The 26,826-nt window shown below is 36.1% G+C and overlaps 1 protein-coding gene across 1 annotated transcript in view; it reads right to left on the reverse strand.

Moving 5' to 3' along the window:
* Positions 1 to 26,826, reverse strand: part of LOC137622327 (dual specificity mitogen-activated protein kinase kinase hemipterous-like) — a 57,820-nt gene that overhangs the window by 28,462 nt on the left and 2,532 nt on the right. Inside the window, 11 exon segments of the mRNA XM_068352907.1 lie at positions 2,110 to 2,214; positions 10,494 to 10,810; positions 10,812 to 10,955; positions 10,957 to 11,618; positions 14,560 to 14,666; positions 15,922 to 16,010; positions 16,529 to 16,663; positions 20,097 to 20,276; positions 20,660 to 20,887; positions 21,829 to 21,942; positions 22,205 to 22,383. Of these exon segments, the coding sequence (XP_068209008.1) occupies positions 2,110 to 2,214; positions 10,494 to 10,810; positions 10,812 to 10,955; positions 10,957 to 11,618; positions 14,560 to 14,666; positions 15,922 to 16,010; positions 16,529 to 16,663; positions 20,097 to 20,276; positions 20,660 to 20,887; positions 21,829 to 21,942; positions 22,205 to 22,383 (2,260 nt within the window).

Raw genomic sequence — 26,826 nt, forward strand, 5'->3', positions numbered from 1 at the left:
TTAAACACCAAAGGTGCACAAATTAACTTACATGTGACTAGTTAGGCAACTTTAAAGTTAATCCAATTCCAATTAAATGTAATTACTGTGAACTTAATTTTATAATAAATGCAGCAGTTTTGCACAAGGTAAATGATTGCGGTCGTCTAAAGGTTTGAGATTTTTTCTAAGACCTGGAGCTACCCAACACACGTGTCTTGTTTTCTCTCCTTATAAACAAAGCACAGACTCTATTAACGTGTAAGGTATAACTTCTGTAATTGCTTGAAAAGAAATTTCATCATAATTTTGCCTACAAGACATGCTGTACTGACAAGTCATATATTACTGAAGCTGGACTTTATAAATCTGTACAATTTCTTTACAAGTACGAAATTATTTATTCTTTTTAGATTTGAAGTTGATTATTTTTTCTGACCAATTTCATAAAAATGAAACATGATGATCTGCCGTTATGTTTAAGATTGAATACCTATTAAAAATTCTATATATGAAACCAATGGTAAATTCAGTTATAAATTATCAAAGCTTTTTTTTTTTTTTTTTTTTAAATTACTAGCGTATTACCTCATTCATAAAAACAAAAATATTATATTCAGTCAACAATCCCTTCCTGTAAAGGGACATGCATTAATTCAATAAAAAAATATAATTATTTAATTTAAGTTACTGTAATGTGTATTTTATACTGTTTAATTGAAAATTCATTTTAAGATGTCATTAAATACTGCACACAGTTTGAATAGAAAAATGTTTACCATTTCTTGGCACCGCAGCCTTCCTTTACTATCAGGTGGAACCCTTTAAAACAAAAATAACACTAAATTAATCCAGAATTTCATATAGCATTGCCTCTGACTGATTTTCAAACACAAATAGAATATCTTCAACTAACTTCTCTTCCACATTCCTCTCATAAACGATTGGTTTTCATTCAAATTGATTTGGTCAGAGAAAATATAAACTCGAATCCAATGCAGTAATCCATTTTCACATTTTCTTAGGCTCTATGAGCAAAGCTTATTATAATGGGAAGCAGCCTTATCCAAGATTAATTCTGCTACCGCGATAACCTTCTCTGTCTGCCTGTGGTTTCTGTTCAATTTATCTTGTAAAAATAACTGAACACTTCGAGTTCTTGCCATCGTCGCAGACTTTTTCGATTACCTGAAACTCTTTGGACGCTTTTATTCCTGAATGGCAATTAGTTGAATGTTTTAAATACATTACAACATCTCTCAATTAATATCATAATGCTACAGAAGGCATTAAGGTCTCAGTAAAATGTTAAATCTTTTCTTCTTTACAAAGAGGACTACTTTTGATGTTTATCAGAAACTTTAATGACAGAACAAACACCAAGTTTCAAAAACTATTTAAAGTGTTAAGTTTAGAACAGTATATCTACCTAGCAAAATGGTATGTATCTATTCATATTTTTTTTGGAAAAGAAATTGCCTACTGTATAACTGACTACAGTACATCTACTGTATATAAATCGTAACACCAATTTATCAAAGATCCTAAAAATCACTGTAAATAAAAAACAAAAGGCCATTCTTAGAGATCTAATCTAATTATCACAAAATGGCAGAGAGAGTATAAGCAGGGCTGCCATAATTTTTCAGTAGAGTACTGCATAATGAATAAGTTTATTAATTAAAATTAATGTAAACCAGACCGGATTTCTTTGTTAAGACTTCTTCTTTTTCCAACTTTTAAAGTAAACAATGGTATTCAACACTGACACCATCTAGTGTCTTATCACTGTACTGTATTCCCTTTCTAATGGTTTCAAACTAAAATAACAACTTATTGTTTGATAATAAATCAATTTGGTTCTTGAACCATTTTCAATAATTGCCAGATCACAGGCGACACTATCTTGGCAGGTATCGACTGCCGATGGCAAGAAATAACTTGTGTACGCAAGTGAAAAAACAATTTTCTCAGAAACAGAAACCACGAGCAAACAATTTTCGATAAACAACGGTATATTATATATAAGGGATATAAATGCACAATACCATTTTCATACAGAGGCTGTGATGGAGGGATATACAAAAAGGACTTAAGGTGTTCCATGCAAGAAGTCAGGAGGGCACGTACCTGGGTAAGCCGCGGGACGAGAGGTCAGTGGAGTGTGATCGGGAGTGGTGTGAATGGGCAGGCTGAGCAAAGCGGCCACGAGGGGCCCACGGCTCGGGGTTGAACCTAGAACATGACACCACCACATGCAACATGACAAGCACACACCCGCTGGGGGGGTCTCACACGGACAAAAGAGGTAAACTCCCTCCCCCAGAGGACAGACAACTATGATGGTGGCCACTGAATTGAACTATCTAATTAATTTTGCAAATGCATGCAACATTACCATTTCCCTACAGTTGAAAAAAAAGGAATACCCTGGGGTCATTATTTATTTCAGAGGGGGATGAGGGGGGGAGGATTCTTGGCAAATGCATGGTGGTAGATAAATCTTATACATTTGCATGTTCCTAAACCTAAGATACTCTAATCAAAGGACAATCATGCTACCAATTTAAGAGAGTAGCATTTGGGATTGTCTTCCTTTGAGGGCGAGATTAAGATCTTTTCCAGCCACAAGCATGGTTATCCTGGCCTAATGTATGGAGCACACAGTTGGAGGTGGTGCAGGAGAAAGGGGAGCTGGTTGGTGGTGACGATGCTGAGGGACACATCCACATAACTATGACACTAAGCCAAAATTAATCAACTTTCTGGTAAAAACTCCTCTGTCCTGTTGTCATAATGCACAGACAGACAAGACAGACACAAAGCAATGGAGAGATGACTGTAAAATTATATGCTAAATTAACAAAACTAAAAAAAATCTTTAGAGGGTATCACCTTTTCTGATACACACTTTTCTTGGACACACTAAACTTTTTTTTTTAACCAACAGAAATGTCTACACAGACTATCATGGAGAGATATCTTTTCTTCGATACGGACACATTTAACTGCTTCAATTCTAGGAAGTTACCAATTTCACTTCAGCACAAAATTAAATCTAAAGGTATTGCAATTCCTCCGCTTAGTGGGTAAACATAAGGTAGCTTGGGAGAAAGAAATGTCATAAGTTTAAACTATGGTAAAACCATAAAATTACATTTCACCTAAATGTTCGCTAAGACCTGGCCAGATTGCCCGTCAAAACCTTAATTAGGGACAAACAAATATAAAAGGGGCTTACATTAACTGCATTATTTGGAGAAATAAATTGTACAGAAACCAAATAGGAAACAGAGATTTTCTATATACTTAAAGGACAATTTGGATGGCATTTAACATCTCGGCAACACCTGCGTACGGTACGTAATTTACAATGATGCTGTTATTCATTTCCTAGAACTTGACTCAATATATTAACCTAAAGTCTGCACACAAAAATATTTCAAAGTCTGGGTGAATCTGCCTAACAAAACTCACCGGCATTCACTGCTTCTAAACCCAAACTCTCAGAACAATACGGTGGAGTAAAATATTAAATAAAAGACTCCTATTTACATTCTACTACAATCAGGCACTCAACTGACACCCTTTGCAAAAATAAAAATAAGAGAAAAGTAAGGAAAAAGCACAAGAGTACTGTATACATTAGTTACAAAGCAAAGCATATGTTTAAGCCAAAGGCCCCGTCTTCCATAGGACGTACGGTACCACCACAACAACAACAACAACAGCAATGCCTTGGGGGAAACAAAAATTTAATATAAGAATATCAAAAGATGAATGAAAACTATATCTAATATGTAGAGAAGTAGTAGCAAGAAAATATAAAGATTCCTGACTAAAAAAAAATTAGGGAAAAATAAGGTAAACAAACAAACATTACATTCTCTTCATCACCCTGCACGCCAACACTGCCAATTTGGGGTCTTTCCGCAAGGCAGGTCTTTTTCACGAATCGAAATGAGCCACACACCACATGACTTTGTGACTGGTTTCCTGTTACGACAGACAGAGAGAGGCATTCACACTACTGTTCTCAGCAGGTAATACTAGAGCTCGGCACTAAATTATTCAGATCTAGAGCACCTTACACTACTGCACACTATTCAACCTTCAAAAGATGCAACATAAATTTCAATAAAAGTGCCATGAAAAATACAGTAATGTTTACTGTATGTTTACTGTATCTACACTTTAATGGTAATACCAAAGCTTGGATATATTCTTAATACTAACTCAGAAAATAGGTACAGCCTACTGTACTACTGTACTTTATACTGGTAAAGCAAAATTCCATCGAGAACCTAATTTATCACTGCAAGGCCTTTGTCAAGTTTAGCAGTTACACGCCTGAGTGACCGCCAACAGCCTATAGTAATAATAAATCAGGCTCATGAGACAGCATGGTAAGATGTACAGAGCGCCAAGGCTATGTAATAAACATTTAAGAAAGTACATGGGTCTTAAAAACACTAACACTCATGATTGCGTTTACCTTGAAGAATTTCTTCCAGAACGATAGTCTGAGAGCAACGATGAAAAGACGAAAAAAAAACGTATATTAGGGAGAATAGAAGCAGTACAAAAAATGCTAACATCAATCAATACCTGACACAAATACTACAAAACACTCTCAAAGAGGTTCCCCCGATACTCGTGCTAGTGTAACTATTCTGAATTCGTGATTGTTGATGAGTAATGTCAAGAAATCTCTGTATACTGTACAGTATTTAGTCTTCAAACATACAAGGAATTAAGAACAACAATCGCAGGATAAGCACTGACATACAGAGGTTGTGGAAACAGTGAATGGAGTATGTGGGCAAACAAAATCGGGCTTTACGGTGAGAAATGAAGGAACCCAATACTCTACAGGTGTCGAGCCAACTGGTTTCGTGAGCGTACGAGTAAAACTAGCAATTTTGAAAATCAGGTAACCACAAAATTTCTTAAAACAAATGCAGCTGGAATATTTTTTACATTATCTTGTAGCAGTAAAAGGTTCGCAACAAATAAACTTGAAATTTTTCATGGCACTTAACAGGGTCACTACAATCTAAGTAAAAACATGTGCGTAATAAGCCTTCATGAAGGAGTTGTGAAATGAAACCAAAGGAAAATGGAAAGTATAACTCGGTGGCACAAAAACTACTTTGGATAACTAATTGTACATAAGTGACACATACTAAGAGAAAACAAAAGAAGAGCAATGGTGCAAAAGGGAAGAAAGCAAAGGACCTTTTAAACATTTGAATGAGGACAGGAATGGCTATACAGTACATGCAAACCAGAGAAAGACAACCTAACACAATTGCCTTTCTTTCATTTGTGGTAACTAAAGATTCACATCCATCTTTCCAATAGTAATTCCCAAGTTGATAGTGTTGTGAAAATCTGCACTGCAATGAGAATACTACAATCAAACTCCCGGACAGGGAGGTGAAAGGTTACTGATAATGTTACTGTACATTATTATTTACAATTTCTATTACTCGTATTCCAAAATTATAGAAACTTGTGTGATATTTTTTTTTGCAGTCACTACTCTAGCTACAAACAAATTCCTTTCTTCAAAAGCAACCCCAAATGAATATAAACTTCCGACATGTAAAACGCTTAACATACTGACTCCTTGTTTACTCCCTCAAAGACCTTAACCCTTTAGCACCCCAACCTTACCCTACACCAATTTTCATTTCTCGTTTAACAGACAATCACTTGGTATTTTTCTACGTCCTATGAGTCTGGAAATAGTACTTGAGGTCTAGTTCAAAAATAACCATTATCAATAAAAATAAGTAAAACAGTAAAATCTAAGTTCAATTAAACCTATTTAAAACAGCTAATACACACCCAGGAACTACAATATTAAAATGGCTAACAGCTAACTCTTTTACTCGATAACCCTTTCTCTTAGATATAATATCAGCTAAACATGACATTAAATGAGAGAGCTTGGTGCACCATTGCTAAGAATATCTAATACATGACCCTATCTATAGTATCATAAAACAGAATCAATATTAATGTAAGGGGATAAGCAACTGCAAAGGAATCTTCATTTCTCTAGAACCAATGAAAGAGAGACAATTGAAGGCTATTTAATTCCTTTGCTTTCTATTCATAAACAAAGCTTGACTGAGTAGTCAAATATTTGCAGAAAATAAAACTAATCAAAAAAATAAATGCACTATAACAGCAAGATAATTGAAGCGACTTTAAAAATCAAACAAGGAAGGAAAGTCACATCAATATAATTTCTACTTGGTGAAAAGTTCATCCAAGATAAATATGATAACTATTACATTCAATTATCTTGCGATAGAAGTCCTCTCTATTTCACATCTACTAATACACCATAGAGTTGAGTTAACAAAAGACCAACAGCGGGCATAAATGGTGTCCCCCTAAAGGATACTGTTGGCATATGATTATATATATAAAAAATAATAGTAAATTTAATCCAATCTTTCAAATCACTTCAGGCTGTACACATACACAAGTCTGAATGCAATCGACCAACTTGAGACCTACTCAACTGATCAAATGAAGTCTCTTGGTGAAAATTTAGTCACTGCAGCATAAACATCTCAATCTAGCTACAGTGAATCTAGTTAAGCAGGTCTCAATCAGCCACATACTGTATAAATGATAAAATCTGGAGGGGATTTTAAATATTGGAATGACACCTGAGTTAAGCATTGGCAACTCGGCAAATAGCTCCCAGTGAGGCCCAGAATGCGTGTGCTCAACTAAAGCGTGAACCCATGTGCTCAGTTAGAACCTTGTTTTCTTTCTCACTCTCTCTTGGCATTATGTTTTTTCTACAAAACTTCCACATATTATGGTTTCTAAGTAGAACACACAAAAAATTAACAAGATGATTGTCATCTGGTTATGGAACACTATATTTAAATTAGAATAAAACACTAAAATACACCAGCATTTAAAATTACAATAGTGATTACTTCAAAACATGTATGGCAGAAATGCAACTAAAACTGATTAATACAACTTAATATAAATTACGTATTACTGCAAAATAAAATATATTGTATCAGGCAATGAGGAAAAATATAACAATGCAGTACTGTATAGAATAACAAATATAAAAATATAAGTTAAACTTTAATGTTAGTTTTGATTACTTTCTCACAATTCACTTTTTTGTTGCCATTAGTGAACACGGGTTAGTTCGTAATGCTATGTTAATACAAGGTTCTAACGTTTCACCAGTCTCGGCCACGATGTTCTGGCCCTGCTTCATGCACGATTCAACCATAACAAGCAAAATGCAAAACAGTATTAAGCCTGCGTCCGCTCGAGAGTTAACTGGACGACTCAAAGCACACGAGGAAGTGTTTATGCAGAGCAATAGTTCATAAGAAACCTGGGTTTAGCAACTTAACAAATAGATAAGCCAATGAAGAGATCCTAAACAAAAAGAACATCAATTGTCATCTGTGTTTGTAGGGCCACCTTAAATCTTTATGCTCGCGTGACGCGAGGGGGATTGGAAGAGATAAAATAGTCTGTCATCGCAACAATCAAATTCGAACCAATGCAGGTACAAGCTTAATTCAAACCCACAACTATTGACACATACTATTTCTGTAGTGCTAAAACAAGAACGAACATAGCATGCACTAACAGTCTATAAATCTCTGTGACCTAACTGTGTCCACACAACCTCCCATAATGACTTTCACATTAAGTTACCCTGGGGGATCTTATATACTGCCATCTGCACATATCAAAAAGGAAAATACAGTAGCATACCTACTTTTGTTCACTTGATAATTTATGTTGTGAATGTAAAAATGATGAAGAACCACCAATATGCATAATTTACCATGACACTGTACAATCTAACTTTACACAAAAGATTGGAAAGTTTGATTAGAAAAAAAAAAAATAGGAAAGAAAAAATTAATGGGCAGTCAAAACCATTGCCTGTTACATTATGAAAAAAAAATTCTATGAATTAAAATATCTTTAACAAAACTTCCACTTTCTCAAGCACCACCTCAAACTCGTCCTAGTCCACCAGCCCTTAAGTGTTAGTACAACTGTAGTTTCTGTGGACGGTCAAAGTGTACCACATTGGTAGAAAAACTGTGAAATATTTCCTGGCGGAAAACTAAAATACCGTAAGTAAAAATAATTCTCCATCCCAATGTAGTACAATTTGAGATTCCACAAAACTTTAAATTTCTTTTTTTGGGGGGAGGAAGTTGCATCCTCATACAGCAATCATGAACAGCCACAATTCTAAATTGAAAAAACAAATAGAGATTTTCCATGTGTGTATCAATTGTAAAAATTTATATTATGCCTCATCTACCGCCATACTAAATGGCAAAAAATGTCAACATCGTACAGTAGAGGTTCTGATTAGATATAAAAATGCTAATCACTGACGGATATGAAAAAATTCCTGAAAATCTCTCGTGTTTGGGAAAAAAAAAAAAAAAAAGAACTGGTGATGGGCAGTTCATGTTTGCTGCAGATAGAGCACAGACTTTGTTCCACGGAAAAATACAAAGTGAAGACAAAACCCTAAGCAGAAGTTGTTAAAAGAAACCTTAGCCCATCTATCATCAGATACGCTCAAATAATAGTAAGTTTTTTTTCAGTGAGGCTAAAAATCCAGTGCATAACGCGAGAGCTTAACTTTTTTAATTACAGTACTGTAGTTCTAAACACTAATAAAGGCTTCCGCCATGCTGAATTACCGTATGTGCATTCCTTGTACTTTAAATAATTGACCGCTTTTGAAGTGACACCACTGATTTCAAATAAAGAATATTTACCTTACTTCAAAGATAAATACATCATTACGCCAGTATTTTGAAATTGATTAGGAAAAAAGACTTTAGAATAAGAGCCACCACTATCTTTGAATCTTTCATACTTTTGCTTTAATAATCCCCAAAAAATTAAGGGACCTTCACCTTTATTTCTAGTCTATGTATTTGCAAATCTCAAATTTACAGAGTTACTACCCTTTTGAGGATAAAATTAACTAATTGCAAAAAAGAAAAGGGCTCTGGAGTTTAAATTGTCTAATAACTATTGAAAATAAAAGACAAAACCTGATTTTGACTTGTATAAAGTCATATCAAACAAAAATAAAGATCAAAGACAATTAATTCCCTTTTCTTGATTGCCTGATTATGTAAAACTTACTAAATCGCTTCAAGAGATTACCTCTTGATTATGGAAAATTATCGATGTGCCTTAACTAGATGTATTTAGAATGACATTTGTTTGGTCCAAAATTTAGCTACATTACTCGATGGAGATGTTGCATTTGCAAATACTATTATTAATAAACCATACCGTTTTTTAAGCAGCTTTTCAATCCTCTAGTTATATATAAAATAAGCATCCAGTCAATTCCCTAGTTAGGTATATAAAAAAGCTGTTATTCATTTAATGGGGAAAGCATAAATCGCCCACACAAGAGATAACATGGTAAATAAATAGCAAATCTTATTTCATAATGTAAATGGGCTTGCTGTTACAAACTATAAATATAACTGTTATTCATGTCATCAAAAATATAGATCACTAAAAGCAATCTTTTTTATTAGACTGGAAAATTCAGGGTGTCACTTCAAAATCTCTTCTTTAATCTTCAATAAGAAATTTCATGACCAAAGTGAGGAGTAAACATTAAGCTCTCACCCATAATTGAATAGAAATGATGATATTTGAGTGTTAGACTTGAAAGGATATTAGACCTAACACATAAAATGGCAGTCACTTCTCATGAAATGGTTAGACTGAAAAAAAAAAAGTTAATGGCAGCACAGGGTCAATCAACAAGTATTGAGACCCTACCGTACTCAAAAGACTAAGTAAATGTAGCTATTAGTTAAAAGATCTATTAGTAATTGCTAAAATATGTTAGAAAGACAGAAATTCCACTTGCAAATTGAGAAAATAGGTTAGCCCACTAGAATATGACAAGAAGCACGAGAAATATCAAGAAGTGGAATCCTTCCAGAGCAAAACCTTTCAAGTCAGTTAAGAGTTATGCTAATCCTTCATCCACATACAAATGTAGTAAAGCAGCCAGTAAAGAATCTCACATACTATATCACTACACTTGGAGATTAAGAAGCTACCGAAATAGACGGCAACTCACATTACTTAATTAAATTCTGAAAAATTATAACTGAAAACTGAAATTATTAAGGAGAAACAGGAGATTAAATTGTTCCATTAAACTTGAATAGTCTTCATACTATAAGGATATACAGTATTTGTAAGCAAATGGATAGTCTTAAAATATTCATTAAATATACTTTTATCAAAGTGTTAGTTCTACTAGACTTTCTGAATTATTCATTCCTTTTCCTAAGTGACCAACTGTTTTTAATTAAAGACCAATAAAGTTAAAAAGTAAAAACTTCATCTTTTCAAAGTGACCAGCGCAACGATGCTACGTAATTGTATGTGAGACCCTTGCATGTAAGTGATTCAGCTTCTCATAGCAAGAGACTTACCTTACAGGTTCCGGTGTTTTCCTGTGCATTGGGGAAGTGTGAGTGAGTGAGGTAGTGGCAGCAGGGGGGCCCCCTTGGCTACTGCCAACCCCTCCTCCCCAGGCCTCTCGCTGACCTGCACTTAGGCCGGGCAGGTGCCCGGGCGTGGGCCAACTGCTGGCCATTTCCCGCACGGACCCGCTCGTCCCGGCCATGTCCCCGGACATGTGTGTTGTACTGCTGTTTCCTGAGCTGGATGATGAATGATGACTACTGCTACTACTACTATGAACATCCCGACTCTGAGAATCCCGACTACTTGACATGTTATTATAAAAAACTACTGTGACTGGAACGTGGAGGTAAAACCTGGGTGTATGGATTAGAATACTGGCTATAGGCCTGTGAGTAAGGCTTAGGGGAATAATTGAAAGGGGAAAATGCCTGTTGTGATGAAAATGGAACAGCGTATTGATGGTGGGGGCATTGAATTGGGCGGGTAGGGCAAGGGACCCATGTGACTAACACCAGGATATGACAGAGGGGGCACGGATGAAGGGGGAATCGATCTCTGGAGGGGGGAGGCAGAATATGCTCTAGATGGGGCAGGGGAAAGGGGAGGCCCCGATCGAGACGGCGAAGCAGATACGGCCCGAGTCAGACTGGGAGAGGCTGGAAGCGGAGGCTGACTAACCACGCCACTTTCGCCATTGCTGCTGCTGCTGCTGCCACTACTGCTAGTGCTGCCACTACAACTTCTTGAAGGAGAAAACCCATTGCCATTTTTATGCTGATGCTGTAGCTTCTTCTTCGCTTGCAGCTCTTGCTGAATGGACTCTTGAGGTCGCTCCTCTTGCGGCTGCTCTTGATTTATTTGCGGTGGGGGTTGTGGTTGCTGTTGCTGTTGTGAGGGTTGGCTGTTAACACGTTCATGGCTGTGGGCCTCAGGAGTGCGACTCCTCCTCCTTGGTGCCACAGGGGGAGGTGGTGGTATACATTCACTCCCCCCACCACCACCTCCGCTACTGTTGGGGGCACTTGGAGGCTTGCTGTTCGAGCGAGAAGCTCGGGGGAGTAAAGGAGACGAAAATATACTTACTCTCTGGGGCGAGTTCCGAACTTTGGACTCTATAACTTGACAGACTTCTGCAATATTAATAAAATTTAAAAAATTACTCTCTGTAATCACAGGAAATGAAAATTAAAAACACTTGTATGATTCTTAATACAGAATAAAATAAACAATAAAATATAATCTGAAAAGAGCTGTTTACAAATAAGGGTTGCTACAATAGGGACACTGGGAAAATTAATAGGCTTCTATTAAAACAAACCTTTGTTAACCCGTCAATCACATACATGGCCATGGAGGTCTCCAGATGTCCCTAAATTCAAGTGTTCAAAAAATTAAATATTAATTCTTATAGTGTAACACCACCTGGACCATAGTCAGGTACTTATCAACCACCTACCTAACTTTTCATGTAATGAAGCCTGAAAACGAGGCAATGAAATCCGTGGAATTAGAAAAATAAAACTTGATAACTTTCTAAGTGCCATTGCGAGTCTTCTGTCCAGGGATTTCTATTTCTTTCAGTGACATTAGATGTACAGTATTTTATTTCCAGTAATCAACCTGGTTGATCTTGTTATTTACATGTATGAGATTTTTTTAAAATAAGTAAAATGGCATTATATATCAATGTATAACAAAGTCATTCAGCTATGTGATAATCAAAGTTGTAAATTCCTAGCTCTATTAACCCTTTTACTTCCAAGGTAAGGTTAAATTTCGAGCACATTTTGCTATATATTCTTTTTAAATAGCTCTAACAGGCTTAATTTTTGTCATAGAGAGGTCAGGCTGGTCTCATTCTTTTGGAAAATGCCTGAAGCTTCTCATAATATTATTAAAATATGCAAAAACATGTAAATAACAGTGTTTTGCAAGAACGTATTGGTACGTTCTTTGGGGGTGAAAGGGTTAATAGTTGGGCTAAAATGACTTCAGTAAAATGTCCCCAAAAAAGGGCTTGGAGCTTAAGTGCTAAATCTTTTTGTGGGAGTTGTGAGAGGAGCTTGTATTAGCTAAGCTGCAACCCCAATAGGAAAAGCCAAAATGATGCAGCGTTAAATAAAATAATATAAGACTTTGAAAATATAAAAGTCTCCAATCGAACTTAATTTAAATTTTTTAAAAGCCGCTCATAAATGGCAGAGGCAAGGGACAATTACAATGCCCAAGAGACTGACCATATATAGATAGGATCAGCAGCCAAGCCCCTCTCCATCTAAGCTAGGACCTGGGAGGGCAAAGCAATGGCTAATCATGACTCGGCTCAGAAACATACTGCAAACTTGACAGAAATTGATGTGGTTGGTTGATAGGTACCTGAAGGTATGCACCGTTTGACTACTTTTGCTGTTATCAACGAAACTAATGACTGTTGCATCTGGACACATGTGAAGATCATGAATGTCAGTTTACATAAAAGGTATGTGATAGATGGGATCACCAAATTTAATTCATTATGTAAAAAAGATTTATAAAACAATTATATAGAAAAGCAAAACAACAGGCCCCAAATATTTCAAGTACTCTACGAATAACACACCAACCAATAAAGTAATACACAAAATATACTGTACAACACCTCAGAGAAACACAAATATGGGAAAGAATTGTCGGCATTGCATCTACAAACTCCCAAAGGTCAATGTTCAACAAAACACATCGACATAGATACCTTAACCTGTGGAGTGTGGAATTACATAAAACAATTAAACATTTCCTTTTAGCATTTTGCCATGGTAAACACAAATCACAAATCATCTTGTTGGTTACCTAAGAAATAAGAATAATTTTCATTAGGAGAAAAAGGGAAATTTATCTAGTAACTGGTAAGGCTTTAAACTCACGAGACACTAAGCTGTTGCTGGGCTAAAGAACGAATTTAAAAATTTTACTTAAATGATAAATAATATTGATTTTAAAAAGAGAATCTTTTGGCTACTGACAACATACAAAACAATAAATAGAATTTTACTCAATCAACAATTTAAAAAAATTTATAAAACTTATCTTACCTGAAAGACCAACCATAATAAAACAAATCTATTCACCTATAAGCTTAATAAAAAAAAATGTACTTTCAAGTCACAGAAATATATTAAAAATGCTGTAAATACACATAACCCTACCACCACTTAGCTAGATAAAATCACATGAATTCTAATGAATTTTAGCATATTGTTCATTATATTAAAATATATTAAAAAAAACCTACTGTATATTTCAGACACTTACTCAGAACACTATCTTTCAAAAAAAAAAGAGAGAGAGAGAGAGAGAGAGAGAGAGAGAGAGAGAGAGAGAGAGAGGAGAGAGAGAGAGAGAGAGAGAGAGAGAGAGAGAGAGAGAATATTTTCTCTCCATGAAATCAATATTTGCTTTCAGGTGATAAAATATAAAGATATTATATGAGTGAGAGAGAGAGAGAGAGAGAGAGAGAGAGAGAGAGAGAGAGAGAGAGAGAGAGAGAGAGACAGAGAGAGAGAGAGAGAGAGAGAGAGAGAGAGAGAGAGAGAGAGAGAGAGAGAGAGAGAGAGAGAGAGAGAGAAGTTATTTCATATTTTCTCTCCATTAAATAAATTGTTGTTTTCAGGTGATAAAATATAAAGATATTATATGTGAGAGAGAGAGAGAGAGAGAGAGAGAGAGAGAGAGAGAGAGAGAGAGAGAGAGAGAGAGAGAGAGAGAGAGAGAGAGAGAGAGAGAGAGAGAGAAGTTAGTTCATATTTTCTCTCCATTAAATAAATTGTTGTTTTCCAGGTGATAAAATATAAAGATATTATATGTGAAGAGAGAGAGAGAGAGAGAGAGAGAGAGAGAGAGAGGAGAGAGAGAGAGAGAGAGAGAGAGAGAGAGAGGACCTATTTTAAATATTGTATAGTATGAGTAAAAATATAAAATCAAAACAGGCCTACTATACAGCATACACATTTTCCCATTCTTTTTCGCAGATACCACTATGAATTAGAAACTATTACAAATAAAGTATACAGAACAGTACTGCAGTCACATTACCTGCGAACCATGCCGAAACGTCCACTTTCTCTTTTTCGTACTTCTTTATAAAGGGATAATCTAGAAGTTTCTTGTACTTTGGCCGATTCCGGTATTCCTTAATAAGGCTGTGATGCGAGAATCAAAACAAGAAATGTCATTAATAATATGCACGATACAAAACAACAACAAATGCAGTCATTTCTAGTCCACTGCAGGACAAAGGCCTCAGATATGTGTTTATTTATGTCTTGGGTTTGACCAGTTTTCCTCACCATGCAGGCCAACTGCGGATTGGCAATGGTGGGAGATTTACGGATGATTGCTCATAGCAAACCAACTTAGTATGGGTGGCCCAGACTAGTATATCTTTGCTGATCATTGCAATACACAAACCCTTTCAACAAGTTAAAGTATTCCACTATGATACACTGTACAAGAAATGATGGAAATCCTGTCCTTTAGGCAGGATGACTTTAGAAAGAAGTGTACAAAAAATTACGCAAACCTTTCCCATAGAACCTGTTAAAATGTATTATTGACTTAAAAGGAATTACCTGGACATATATTGGCTAAGAAAAATAAAAATATTGAGACCACAATATGCATTCTCTGACAACTTCTCTGAGAGCATTTAAACTGAATAAAATAAATGTTGGAAAAGATGTCAGTATGGCTAATGCTAACTTACATGATTCATAAAATATGTTTGTGAAACAGGGCACCATGGTAGCTATATTTAGAATAAAATTCATGGTCACGATCAACCATGGCTTTAATTGTAAAAGCCTTAATGACCATTTACGGTCAAGGTCATTTAGCTACAAACTTTGGTGCCACCTGAAAGGGATTCTTTAGTATATACACGTCTAATTATTAGTGAAAACAACCGTATAATATGCAAACAAAATCTATGGAATTTAAAAGTTATATTTTCCCCTTTCAGCAAAGTCCAAAGAAAATATAAAAAAACTTTAGTGTCACAGATATACAAAATATTCTAGTTTGACAAAGGATGACACAGACAGGTACGCATATATGACCTTCCTTGATCTGCACAAATTTTTCCCCATTTACAAAGTTTGACTGAAAAACAACCCAACCGTATAGTGGCAATGAAAAACTATTGGTAATAAACATACTGACAATTTTCCTTCATACCCATTCATGTATGATAGATTATCCTTTAATCAAGTTTGACTATAATCCTATAAACTGTGAGAGGAATGGTGATGGAATGGTAAAAGTGACAACACTGTAATCGTAATACTAATGGCGCTAAATGGAATAAAAATACCGACATAGAATAAATCCAATGGCACTCAAAGGGATTAAAGGGGATTCTGGTCTAACACTCGGACTAAATCACAAGCTTCTACTTACCAATCTTTTACAAATTCACAGAATTCACGACTAAAGTTCCCAGTCTCAGGAAGTGACGGGGGATCATCTTGTAGAACCTTGGTCAGCACCTAGAAAAATAATTAAAAGATATTTTACCATAAAATATTTATCATACATAACCCATGGACACATTTACACTGAATAAAATTACCTATATTCTAAGGAATTTTGAACACTTCCTAGCAAGTTAAAAATGTTCTGTAACATTGAAGGGCAACCATATCACTGTATCAGGCAGCTGGGCCAAATCCAATGGTACAATTGAGTTGATAGCTGGGAATAACTCAAAATTAGTTTAATATTTTTTGGATGTGATATGCCCTTCCCCACTTTTGGGTTTCCTGTGTACAGCGTACTACCTTTTTAGCTGGCATTTATCTACACTAACATTACTCATTACAAAATCCTGCATTCGTTGCAGGAATCTCTGATATTGAAATATCCTTTCCTTCAACCAAAGTTCATAACAAAATAGTAAGCACAATGTCATTAATTCAAAACTCCCAAAGAACACAACTACGCATAACATTTTCTTGGAAAAATTAAAAGGGATACAGTATTACCCCTAAATCAAACTGAAACTCACCTCAAAGTCGTTACGACAATCTTTGTAGGGAAACTGGCCGGTTGCTAGTTCTACTAATGTAATACCTAGACTCCAAACGTCAGCACGTATATCATAATCTGGCTTTGTAGGGTCGGGCGGATCGATCCGCTCGGGCTGTGGAAAGAGAGCAATGTTGTTTAATGAACTTTCTTCAAAATTTCTATCTATAATTCCAGAGAAAAGCTTTCTTGCAAGTACTAATAAAAATGAGAACTTTTTTTTTTCTTTTTTATTGATTTTGTCCCCTGCCCCAAAAAAGTACAATAATAAATACATAGACTACAAAAAAACTTAGAACTGTGACTAAAGTGTTTCATTAAATGAATCGAGATCAAGTGATAACCCTCAAAAGTACAGTAACTAATCTTACATTACTGTGCTACCAATTCATTTAAAACTACTGTATTAAAATACATAAACAATGTAAATTTATATTCATTTCCCTTTTTCAAACAAAAATGTTTTTGTGATATTTCTACAAATTTCAATCCTAAATAAGCCAATTACATATACAGTAGGGTCCCGAATTAAGCGTGTTCGAATTACACGATTCCCCTTTTCCGCGATCGCTATTTTTCAAAAATAAATTTTCTGTATCTGCGAGGCTGTTCAAAGTTCGCGAGTCAAGCACTACAAAATGTATCAAATCTATTGTCTTTTTAAGTATATTGGTAGCCCTAAATACGGTGATTTATAATAAATGTTACAAAACAATATTAACATTACATTTCATTAACATAATTTCATAATGAATAGCCTATTTAAGGATAAAATTCCACATCAACAATGAAATCAACTGTTAACTGTGCGAGTCCAGCTGACAAAATGTAAACAGAAATGTGGTTACGTTCTTGGCAATCTTTATCTTTCTCCAACCTTACGATAATTGTAATGGTAGTGTTAATGATGGTATATTAAAGCATTATTTTTGTTTAGTACAGTATATTTAAAAGCCTTATTTTTCCCTCTGGGCGTTCAAGGTTTTCACGAGTAGACTGGGTTCGTTTATCGGCAGTGAATAGCCTAAACTTCGGTAACGAGTCGTCAATATTTTGTCATATTTTAAACAGTATACATTTGATTTGCAAACATTGGTTTTGTAGAGTAGACGGTAAAATAAAATCTAGAGAGAGAGAGAGAGAGAGAGAGAGAGAGAGAGAGAGATTTGATGGCAGAAATCTCTCTCTCTCTCTCTCTCTCTCTCTCTCTCTCTCTCTCTCTCTCTCTCTCTCTCTCTCTCTCTCTCTCTCTCCGTAAGAAATAAAACCATAGTTCACATATGGCAACTTGAGTTTAAGAATGAAATTAACATGAACATTGTTAGTTGTGGCGATCAATTCCTCGCTTCAGGGGGTACACGAAACAAAAACACGACATTCAATTACAACAGCTGATTCTCTCTCTCTCTCTCTCTCTCTCTCTCTCTCTCTCTCTCTCTCTCTCTCTCTCTCTCTCTCTCTCTCTCTCTCTCGTTATACAATACTTACAAATAGATGAAGAAACCAAAATCGGTTTTCTTGAAGTGTCAATTAAATACAAAACGAAAAAATTATACCGTGTATAGCCTACATCCATTTCAATCATAGCTTAAAATACGGTAACCGATTTCGTCCGCAAACCACTATTTTTTAGGAAACACCATTCTATTCCAGAAAATTTTTACTCTTTAAATGTCAATTGCGCTATAATAAAACATGTACTTATGTTGTTAAATTTCGGGTGTGTTTTAAAAATCGAGTATTGCTAACTTATTTTTGTTTTACTTTTGGCTGTGATCACATCAGCTGATGTCTAGCTTCCGCGCAAATACAATAACAAAGAATTGTTTACACCATTTCTTAACTTATTCAAACCATCTATACAGTTAATATTACATAAACACCAATGTGTTATAACCTATCATATTTATTGTTTAGTACTTTAAAACCATCTCTCTCTCTCTCACACATCGAACGTTATAGCGGTAACCTAATTGTTCGGTGACTTTAAAAATAGGCCTAGTACTTTCTTCTTTAACCTTTTTTGCATATGGATCCATAATTGAGGTGGGTACAAGTTGACTTATAACTGAAGTTAGGAAAAGTATTTTGGATATGGAAAGGACAATTATCTTTCGTAACAGTTTAGAATTATCGTAAGTTATCACTCTGTCATTAGCGGCAGTTTGCTATTGTGGATTAAACGCATAAGGAAAAAAAAATTTCCAGCTTTGCTACGAATTTAGGAATTTATATGGATACGGTAAGTAAAATATTTGTAATAACAATGTTTACTAAATGTTTGTAATATCATTAGTTATGACTTAGATCATGTGTGTTTAATGCATTCGTTTGTTTATTATGATCAAAGATGGAGCGTAACCAAATGGAAGGTTTCCGTTTCAGGCGGCATCATAAAGAAAAACATTTCATAAATGGCATTCATTTCATTTATTTGAAAGTTCTAATAAAAAATAATTAGAACATTGGTAATAACAAATTCAACATATAATCTATACTTGGTAAAATTGCTGTCAATACAAAAACACAGATGTATAAATGCGTCTGTTTCTTCGTTGTGATCAGAGATAAACGTAAACAAAACATTGGTTGTCGTTTTCTATTGTGCTTTTTAGCGTGTTTAGGAAACGCATGATATAAAATCGCCTTTATTTTGATAATTCTGGATTTTCAATCATACAACAAGCTAGTCTATAGAGTGATGGTTTTGCTATTCACCAGTTGTATTATACAATAGATATGACAAACATTAAAATTTGTCTGTATTTTGGGTTGTGTTATAACGGGAAATATATGGTGTTTACACTTATCCTGGTTGTAATTTTAACCATTTTTCAAGTTATTAGAACTTTAAAGTATATTAAAAGTTTTATTTATTTACAAGAACAATTTGATATTATAAAGAAATACAGTAATAGTACAAAGAAAGTATTGGAAATGGGTAGTAAACACATTTGAATAGGCAAATTGCTGGTTGCCATGGCCACAATGGAATTATTTCTGTTAGTTGTGTGTTTCGAAATTCGCGATTTTCCATTTACACGAGGTCATTAATCGACCAAATTCTCGCATAATTCGGGACCCTACTGTACCTGACAACGCTAAGATAACCGAAAACTCTTCTTCACCCAGGGAATAAATTGCTGCCCTAATTGCTCAATGGCTACTTTCTATTTGGTAAGGGTAGAAGACACTCTAGCTATGGCAAACAGCTCTTCAAGGAGAAGCATACTCAAAGATCAAACCATTGATCTCTAGTCTTAGGTAGTGCCATAGCCTTTGTACCATGGTCTTCCACTGTCTTGGTTTAGTTCGCTTGCTTGAAGGTACACTCAGGCACACTGTTCTACCAGTTTCCTTATTTTCTTTTCTCACAGGGCTAATTTCTATTGGAGCCCTTGGGCTTAAGGCATCTTGCTCTTCCAACTAGGGTTGTAGCTTAGCAAGTAATAATAATAATAATAATAATAATAATAATAATAATAATAATGCCCTAGATAACGTTACATTACTTTATCATCCCACAAAAAAGGACCAAATACACTTACCGCCATATACGCCGCACAGCCAGCACTTCGGGTCTTAGCCTTAGAATCGACTAGTCTCCCTGAGATCCCAAAGTCACACAGCTTAATATTACCATGCTTATCTAAGAGGATGTTGGAAGGCTTGACGTCACGATGTATGACACCATGATTCTCTTTGAGGTAATGTAGTGCTTTCAAAGTCTGAAAGAAATGTTGACTTATTAAGAGATTTATAAGATGATGAAAATTCCTATACTAAACTACAGTACAGTAATTATAATTTAGGATTAAGCTCTGCTTGTTTAAAGTTTGCATTTACTAGAGATATTTCTACATTTCCAATAAGATATATATTAAAAAAAATAGAGGGTACTGTAATAAGCACTAAACATTTCAGATAGCATATTCTTTTATTTCAGAAGTTCAACCAACTGTTTAACAACCACATAAAAATTAATTTGAAGCAAAAACTATTCAAAATATTAAATTTTACCTTAATATTGACTTTATACTTTCAACTAAATACAGTACAGTACTCTCAACTCCATTAATAAACAAACACCAATGAACACGAGGAGACCTACCGCTACTGAAATCTTTCCAAGAATTCTCTCCGGAATAGGCTGTTTGTATCTTTTCGTAAGCTTATCTAGACACGTGGCCATGAGTTCCATGCATATCCATACATCAGAATCTGTGATGAAGCAACCTAGGCACTGCACGATGTACGGACAATCATGACTCTTCAGGACCACTTCAAGGTCGAAAAACACTCGCTTGGTTTCCTCCATGTTACCTGATCTTCTCATTTGCTGAAGAGAGAAAAGAAGTTATAAGTTATTACTATTACTGTAACTTGCTTTATCTACTATTGTAAATGAAGGTTTCCATTTACAGATGGTCCTAACTTACAAACATTTCAACTGCAAATAACAAAGATAAAACAATACTGTAATCAAACAATATTATATCATTTATTACAGTAAACAAACCGACAATTGCAATAACCTGATATCTAATTCATATGAAACCCGACCATTTGTTGAATTTTAGCAGGAAATAGTCGTAAGATTCAGGTTAGGTTTACCCTTCGCCAAAATGTAATAAAAATTGACTTACAAACAGTTTCTTGGATATTATCAAGTTTATAAACCGAGGACCCTCACAACTCATTGGTGACCCCGGCTATGACTAAATTACTGTCAGGTTTACGACTTGCAACGTGAGCACACTTAATTAACTGAGGTGCTTCAATATTATACAGTATTACACAGTAACATATTTTTTCCTTTACTCGAAAATACTTCCTGACACTGATATGGATGATTTTTTTTCCCTTTGAATTTACTAGGATTCATGGATTAGGGGAATGTAGTACTACACACAGGACTGTAAGGTCAACAAGTACCCTACTGCATCTAAGGTAAAACCGCAGAGCTTGTACACTATGAGATAAATGTTAGAAGTTGGGCAGCAAGATGTAAGAAAGGAATTAAGAACGGAGGTAAACTAGGATATAAAACAAGTGCAGCTAAGGACTGAAGGAATACTGCAAAGACAAATAAGTATTTTGTGAAAGCTCAATTTCTTAGCTAAAGGACTTCATAACTAATTTTATATAAGTAAACAACAATACTATTCATTCATGAATTCAACGATAATAAACAATATCAAAACTGATGTTCTGTAAATCATTAGGATTACAATATGATTGGAAAGTATAACAAAAGATAGAGAGATAAAAGGTACTTACTTTTACTGCTATTTCTTTCTTAGATGATTTGTGAAGCATTTTTACAACATTACCCGAAGTACCATTCCCTAACTCCGATAGGTATTCCATATCTTCTTTGGAACTTTTGTATCTCTGGAAACAGAAAATAAAAATGATTCATAAAGCAAGATACATAGCTATCTCTTAATGAATATTCAAAATACCACAATGATCATTATAATAAATTCTCATTGAAGGAAGATAAATAGGTAGCACAAATTGTTAAATAGAAATTACAGTATATCATTCAGTTAAAACTAATTGACAGTCGATGTACAGAGCAAGACACGTACATGTACTGTACAGTAATTCCCCGTATCGCCAATTTAGCCAACGTATTAAAAGTCGAGCTTACCTTATTTTCAATAACAAGGGTACCATTTTTCCTAGTGATTTCTTTAACATGTGCATCTAAATCTGGAAGTTCCGACTGTTGTTTTTGTTCGAAAAAGAAAGGTTCTATTTTAGGCCGTTCTCTTTGTCGTCCTGATATCGTGTTCGGTCTACCCTGAAGCCTTCCATCTCCGATTGGCACTGAAAGAAATTACATTCATAAGAGACTGATTTTACACATCTAACAGTATTATGTAAATTAAATACCACAAATACTTAAAGCTATAGACTGTAAAACTATACAGTACTGTACACTCAATCTAGTCAATTTGAAAGTAGATCTCAGTAAATGGTAGAGATCTAGAGCTCAAGTAAATAAGGGCTATGGTAGTGTGTGTTATACAAGTGTATTCAACTTTCAGACTAGATAATAACCCTTTTTAATTTTTTCTTATAAGTGTTGAAACCTCACTTCTCTCATAACTTATTTCTTATCATCATTAAATCTAAGTATTAAAGTGTTAATTTTGCCTGCCTTATCTATATCTCCATTTAATTTACAGCTTATAATGAATTTTTAAGTGGAGATATTGCAGTAAATCCCCATTAGTGTGAGATTTAAACACATCTGTGTACACTGCATAACAGGAACTGTTTCTCTTAAACTTTCTTGGATGTACTGTAGACTGCCAAGTGTTCTGGATTATGTGTGTATTCTTTTTATGAATAAAAAACCAGGATGTATTTCAATTTCTTCCATCATACAAGATAGAGGAAATTTCATTGCTGGAGAAATGGTTACATGTGGATTTGAAGAATCAAAACATAAACTGGCTCTAGTATCCTCTGATCAAATAGTTTTTTGGTAAACTAAATACTGTATTTTTTAAACGAAGCAATGGTGAAAATGGGCAAAACTAGAGTTAATTGCTATAAATGCAAACGTGAGCAACCGTAGAAACAATGGAACACATACGAGGATACCCACTGGGCCCTCATTGTTCGGATAAAGACCTCAGAGACGCAAACAACGACCTCCAGTGGGTCCATCATTGGTGCAATAAGATACAATGATGCACTTTCTTGAATCTTTATAGCACGGCAAATACATTAAAAATTTTTAAGTACAGTAATTTGTATTTTTCCTAACATACTTGCCTAGAACTACCTTCTTAGGAGTTACTGGTAACTCTATCCTAACCGACCAGCTTTTTGTGTAGTTTACCCTATTCCTGTTTTCTATGGGGCTAACCTCAGGCGGAGTGAAACGCGCCCTGAGGCGACCCGGGATCGGAGAGCGTGCAAGCTTAGGTCGTCTCTTCAGTAAGTTTCTGGTCGCGACGTGATCATCATCTCATGGAACAAAGAACAGTTTAACCCGGTTGTCGAATGACTCCCAGCACGGAAAAATTGGTTACTGTGCATACTATTACAGAAAATCTGTCTAAGGTCAACAAACAAGTCTTTGGTATTTGAACTGTTGCTTGTTGGAAACTGTACGAGTTCTGACAGGTATTAGTAACCACCTAACGTTGCTGAACCAGAGACTATTCTGAGCCAACTATCATCCCTAGCATGCTCAGATTGTTTGCTATTTCATTCCTTTTCCCAGGGATGAAACGGGCTGAAAGTTGGACAGTGTTCACCTATGCCAAGTTTTACACCCCTACCACCAATTGGTAAAGGTGGTGAGACACCCAGCCTCCTTGCTTTTTAAATGTACAGTATGTTACCACAGTCATGTTGCCTCTCATCAACATTACTGAGTGACCCCTGACAGTATGCCGTTTTCATTTCCAAGTAGTATACAATATATAAAAAGACTTGTCTTTCTGCTTCCATTTTCCTGACCCTTTTTCCTATCAAAGATGGGTTTCCCATCCTTGGCAAGAAACATCCAAGAACAGGAAGAAGTCTGGAGGACAGGCCTGTTGAGGTGTACCGGACAACAAATTCCCCTTTTGATCCACCAGGAGAGGTCTAGTTTTACATCCTGTGGTATTTTTAATAAAAATAACGGAGGGTAGGACAATTGAGATCACTGGCTCATTAACGCCGATTACACTGACCGAAGATACATTCGCCTGAGAGGCTCTAACTTTTCTTGAGAAGCTAGATGACCAAGTAGCTTCTGCCACAGGTGAGCTTGTATGAAAACCTTCTCAAGGAAAGGTGCTACAATTTGTAGAAGTCTGAGGATTCTGTCTGTGGATAGAAACACTTTGGCTTTGACCAAATCTATGTTCATGCCCATGTACCAAAGATGACACTGGTTCAAGACTTGACTTCTCGTAATTTAGCCAGCTCCCCAAATCTCGGCAAAAATCAAGAATAAGATCTCTGTGGGGGATAAATCAAGCTTTTGAGTCCGCCAATAACAGCCCGTTGTCTAGATGACGTAATACCTGTACTGTAGTCTTATCCCAATGGCATATGCCCAAGAGGAAACCAGCGTGAAGAGACAAGTGAAGACCTGTGGAGCTGTTGACAGGCTGAAACACATCACTTTGAATTGTCAAATCTTTCCTCGGGAGGAGAACCAGATACTTCTTGATCTCGGGTGGATTGAAATCTGAAAATATGCATCCTACAGGTCTATGGACAACAGGAAGTCATTCTGACAAACTGCCTGGATAACTGTGATTGGAGTTTCCATCTTGAACCAGGTTTCTAAAAGGAACAAGTTCAAGCGGGAAAGGTCTAGGACGCATGTCCAAACTCTCGTCATTTTCTCCAATAGGAAGAGGTTGCTGAAGAAACCAGGAGATCAGTCAAGACTTCCATAATAGCATTCTTTTCCAAGATCTTTAGCACCTGTTCTTGCACGAGAAGGTCTCACTGAGATACCATGAAATAAAACAAGGAGGTCATCAGAGTCTGCATCAGAAGAGAGGACAGTCCACAAACGGGATGCAATAACTTAACAGAGCACTTCTACCGAGTAGAATTGCCATCTCATCCAATGACTGCAAGCATCCCCTCCCCTGGTGGTAAATCGGGACAAGCCGTCACTAACAGGCACCTATACGTACCCAGTTCCTTTAGGATGAGGGATAACCTATACGTCAAAACTCGAAAGGAAGCTGAGGGTTCTGACTTTCTCTTGTATTGGTGAGCACGGTTTGCTTTAGGCAGCAGACAACGCTGGGGAGCCTGTTTCATTGGAGAGGGTCTAAGCACGGTTGGAGGAGAAGCAGTCACTTCTGCCAGTGAAAAGTGTCAAGAGGTCTATAACACCGGTATTCGCAAGTTCCAACGAAGTGTCTGGCCGACATTGTCAGGTGAACTTAAATCTTGATGGTGACCCTCCTCTTTAGGACACAATTATCCCAGACAACTGCACACTGGTAGAGCATAAACTCCAGTTTCTGCTCCATAACTAAATAATTCTATGTACTGCTTTTGGACATCAGGATTCAAAAGGTTCTCGGATACTGCAAAATAAAACACTGCTCCTGACCCAAGCTCTAGCCAGGAGCAGGCATGGGCAGGGAAGGCAGCTGTTTGATGTATCAGCTACCCATAGGGATACTCAATGTAATGGCAGCCACGACTAGGTCAATAGGCAGAGGGTTAGGGGCTTTCTTGGTGCATATTTCTAATAGTGCACGGAGAGAGGTCTTGGGGATGTTGAGAGTGGGTGTAGTTGTATCCCTATAAACTCGGTCCATTATGAAGTTAATTGTTTCATTCACGGGAACGTTAGTAAATAGGGACTCGACATCCATGGAGGCAATAACTCCGTCACTTGTGGAATTTCTCAGTTTTTTCAGATTCTGTTGATGATGTCACACAATATTTATTGGGGATATAGGGTGTGAGCAAGGTGTTCAGTCTCTTTGCAAGCTGGTATGTAGGGGCAGGGTGACATCATCAGCAGAATTACTGGAAAAACTGAGAAATTCCACAATTGACGGAGTTATTGCCTCCATGGATGTCGAGTCCCTATTTACTAACGTTCCCGTGAATGAAACAATTAACTTCATAATGGACTGAGTTTATAGGGATACAACTACACCCACTCTCAACATCCCCGAGGCCTCTCTCCGTGCACTATTAGAAATATGCACCAAGAAAGCCCCTTTCACTACACATAAGGGCCATATATATATTCAGAAAGATGGCGTCGCTATGGGGTCCCCTTTAGGCGTCCTCTTTGCTAATTTTTTTTATATGGGAGTAGTCGAGGAGAGTGTTTTTCGAAAAATCAGCAAACCAGACCTCTATGTACACTACATTGACAATACTTTCATAAAAACGGCCAATCAGGAGAGCATAGAAGAACTGCGCTGCATTTTCGAGGAATGCAGCTCGCTCAGGTTCACCCTCGAGCACAGCCTCCAAGGACATCTCCCCTTCCTTGATGTCCTTGTAGAAACAAGCAATAATAGCTTTAATACCTCGGTGTACGTAAAACCAACAAATCTTGGCCTATGTCTGAATGGTGACAGCGAGTGCCCTAGTCGGTATAAAACTGCCACCATTAAGGCTTTTATTCGGAGAGCCATTTCTCACTGTTCTTCGTGGAGAGGCACCCACGAGGAACTTGACAGAATTACTAAAATTCTGGTGAATAATGGCTTCACGAATAAGGACATTAATCGGCAGATCAAGAAAGAAATTGAAAAATGGTACCAGAATGAA

This window comes from Palaemon carinicauda, chromosome 29 (assembly GCF_036898095.1).
Source record: "Palaemon carinicauda isolate YSFRI2023 chromosome 29, ASM3689809v2, whole genome shotgun sequence".
In the NCBI taxonomy this organism is placed as follows: Eukaryota; Metazoa; Arthropoda; class Malacostraca; order Decapoda; family Palaemonidae; genus Palaemon; species Palaemon carinicauda.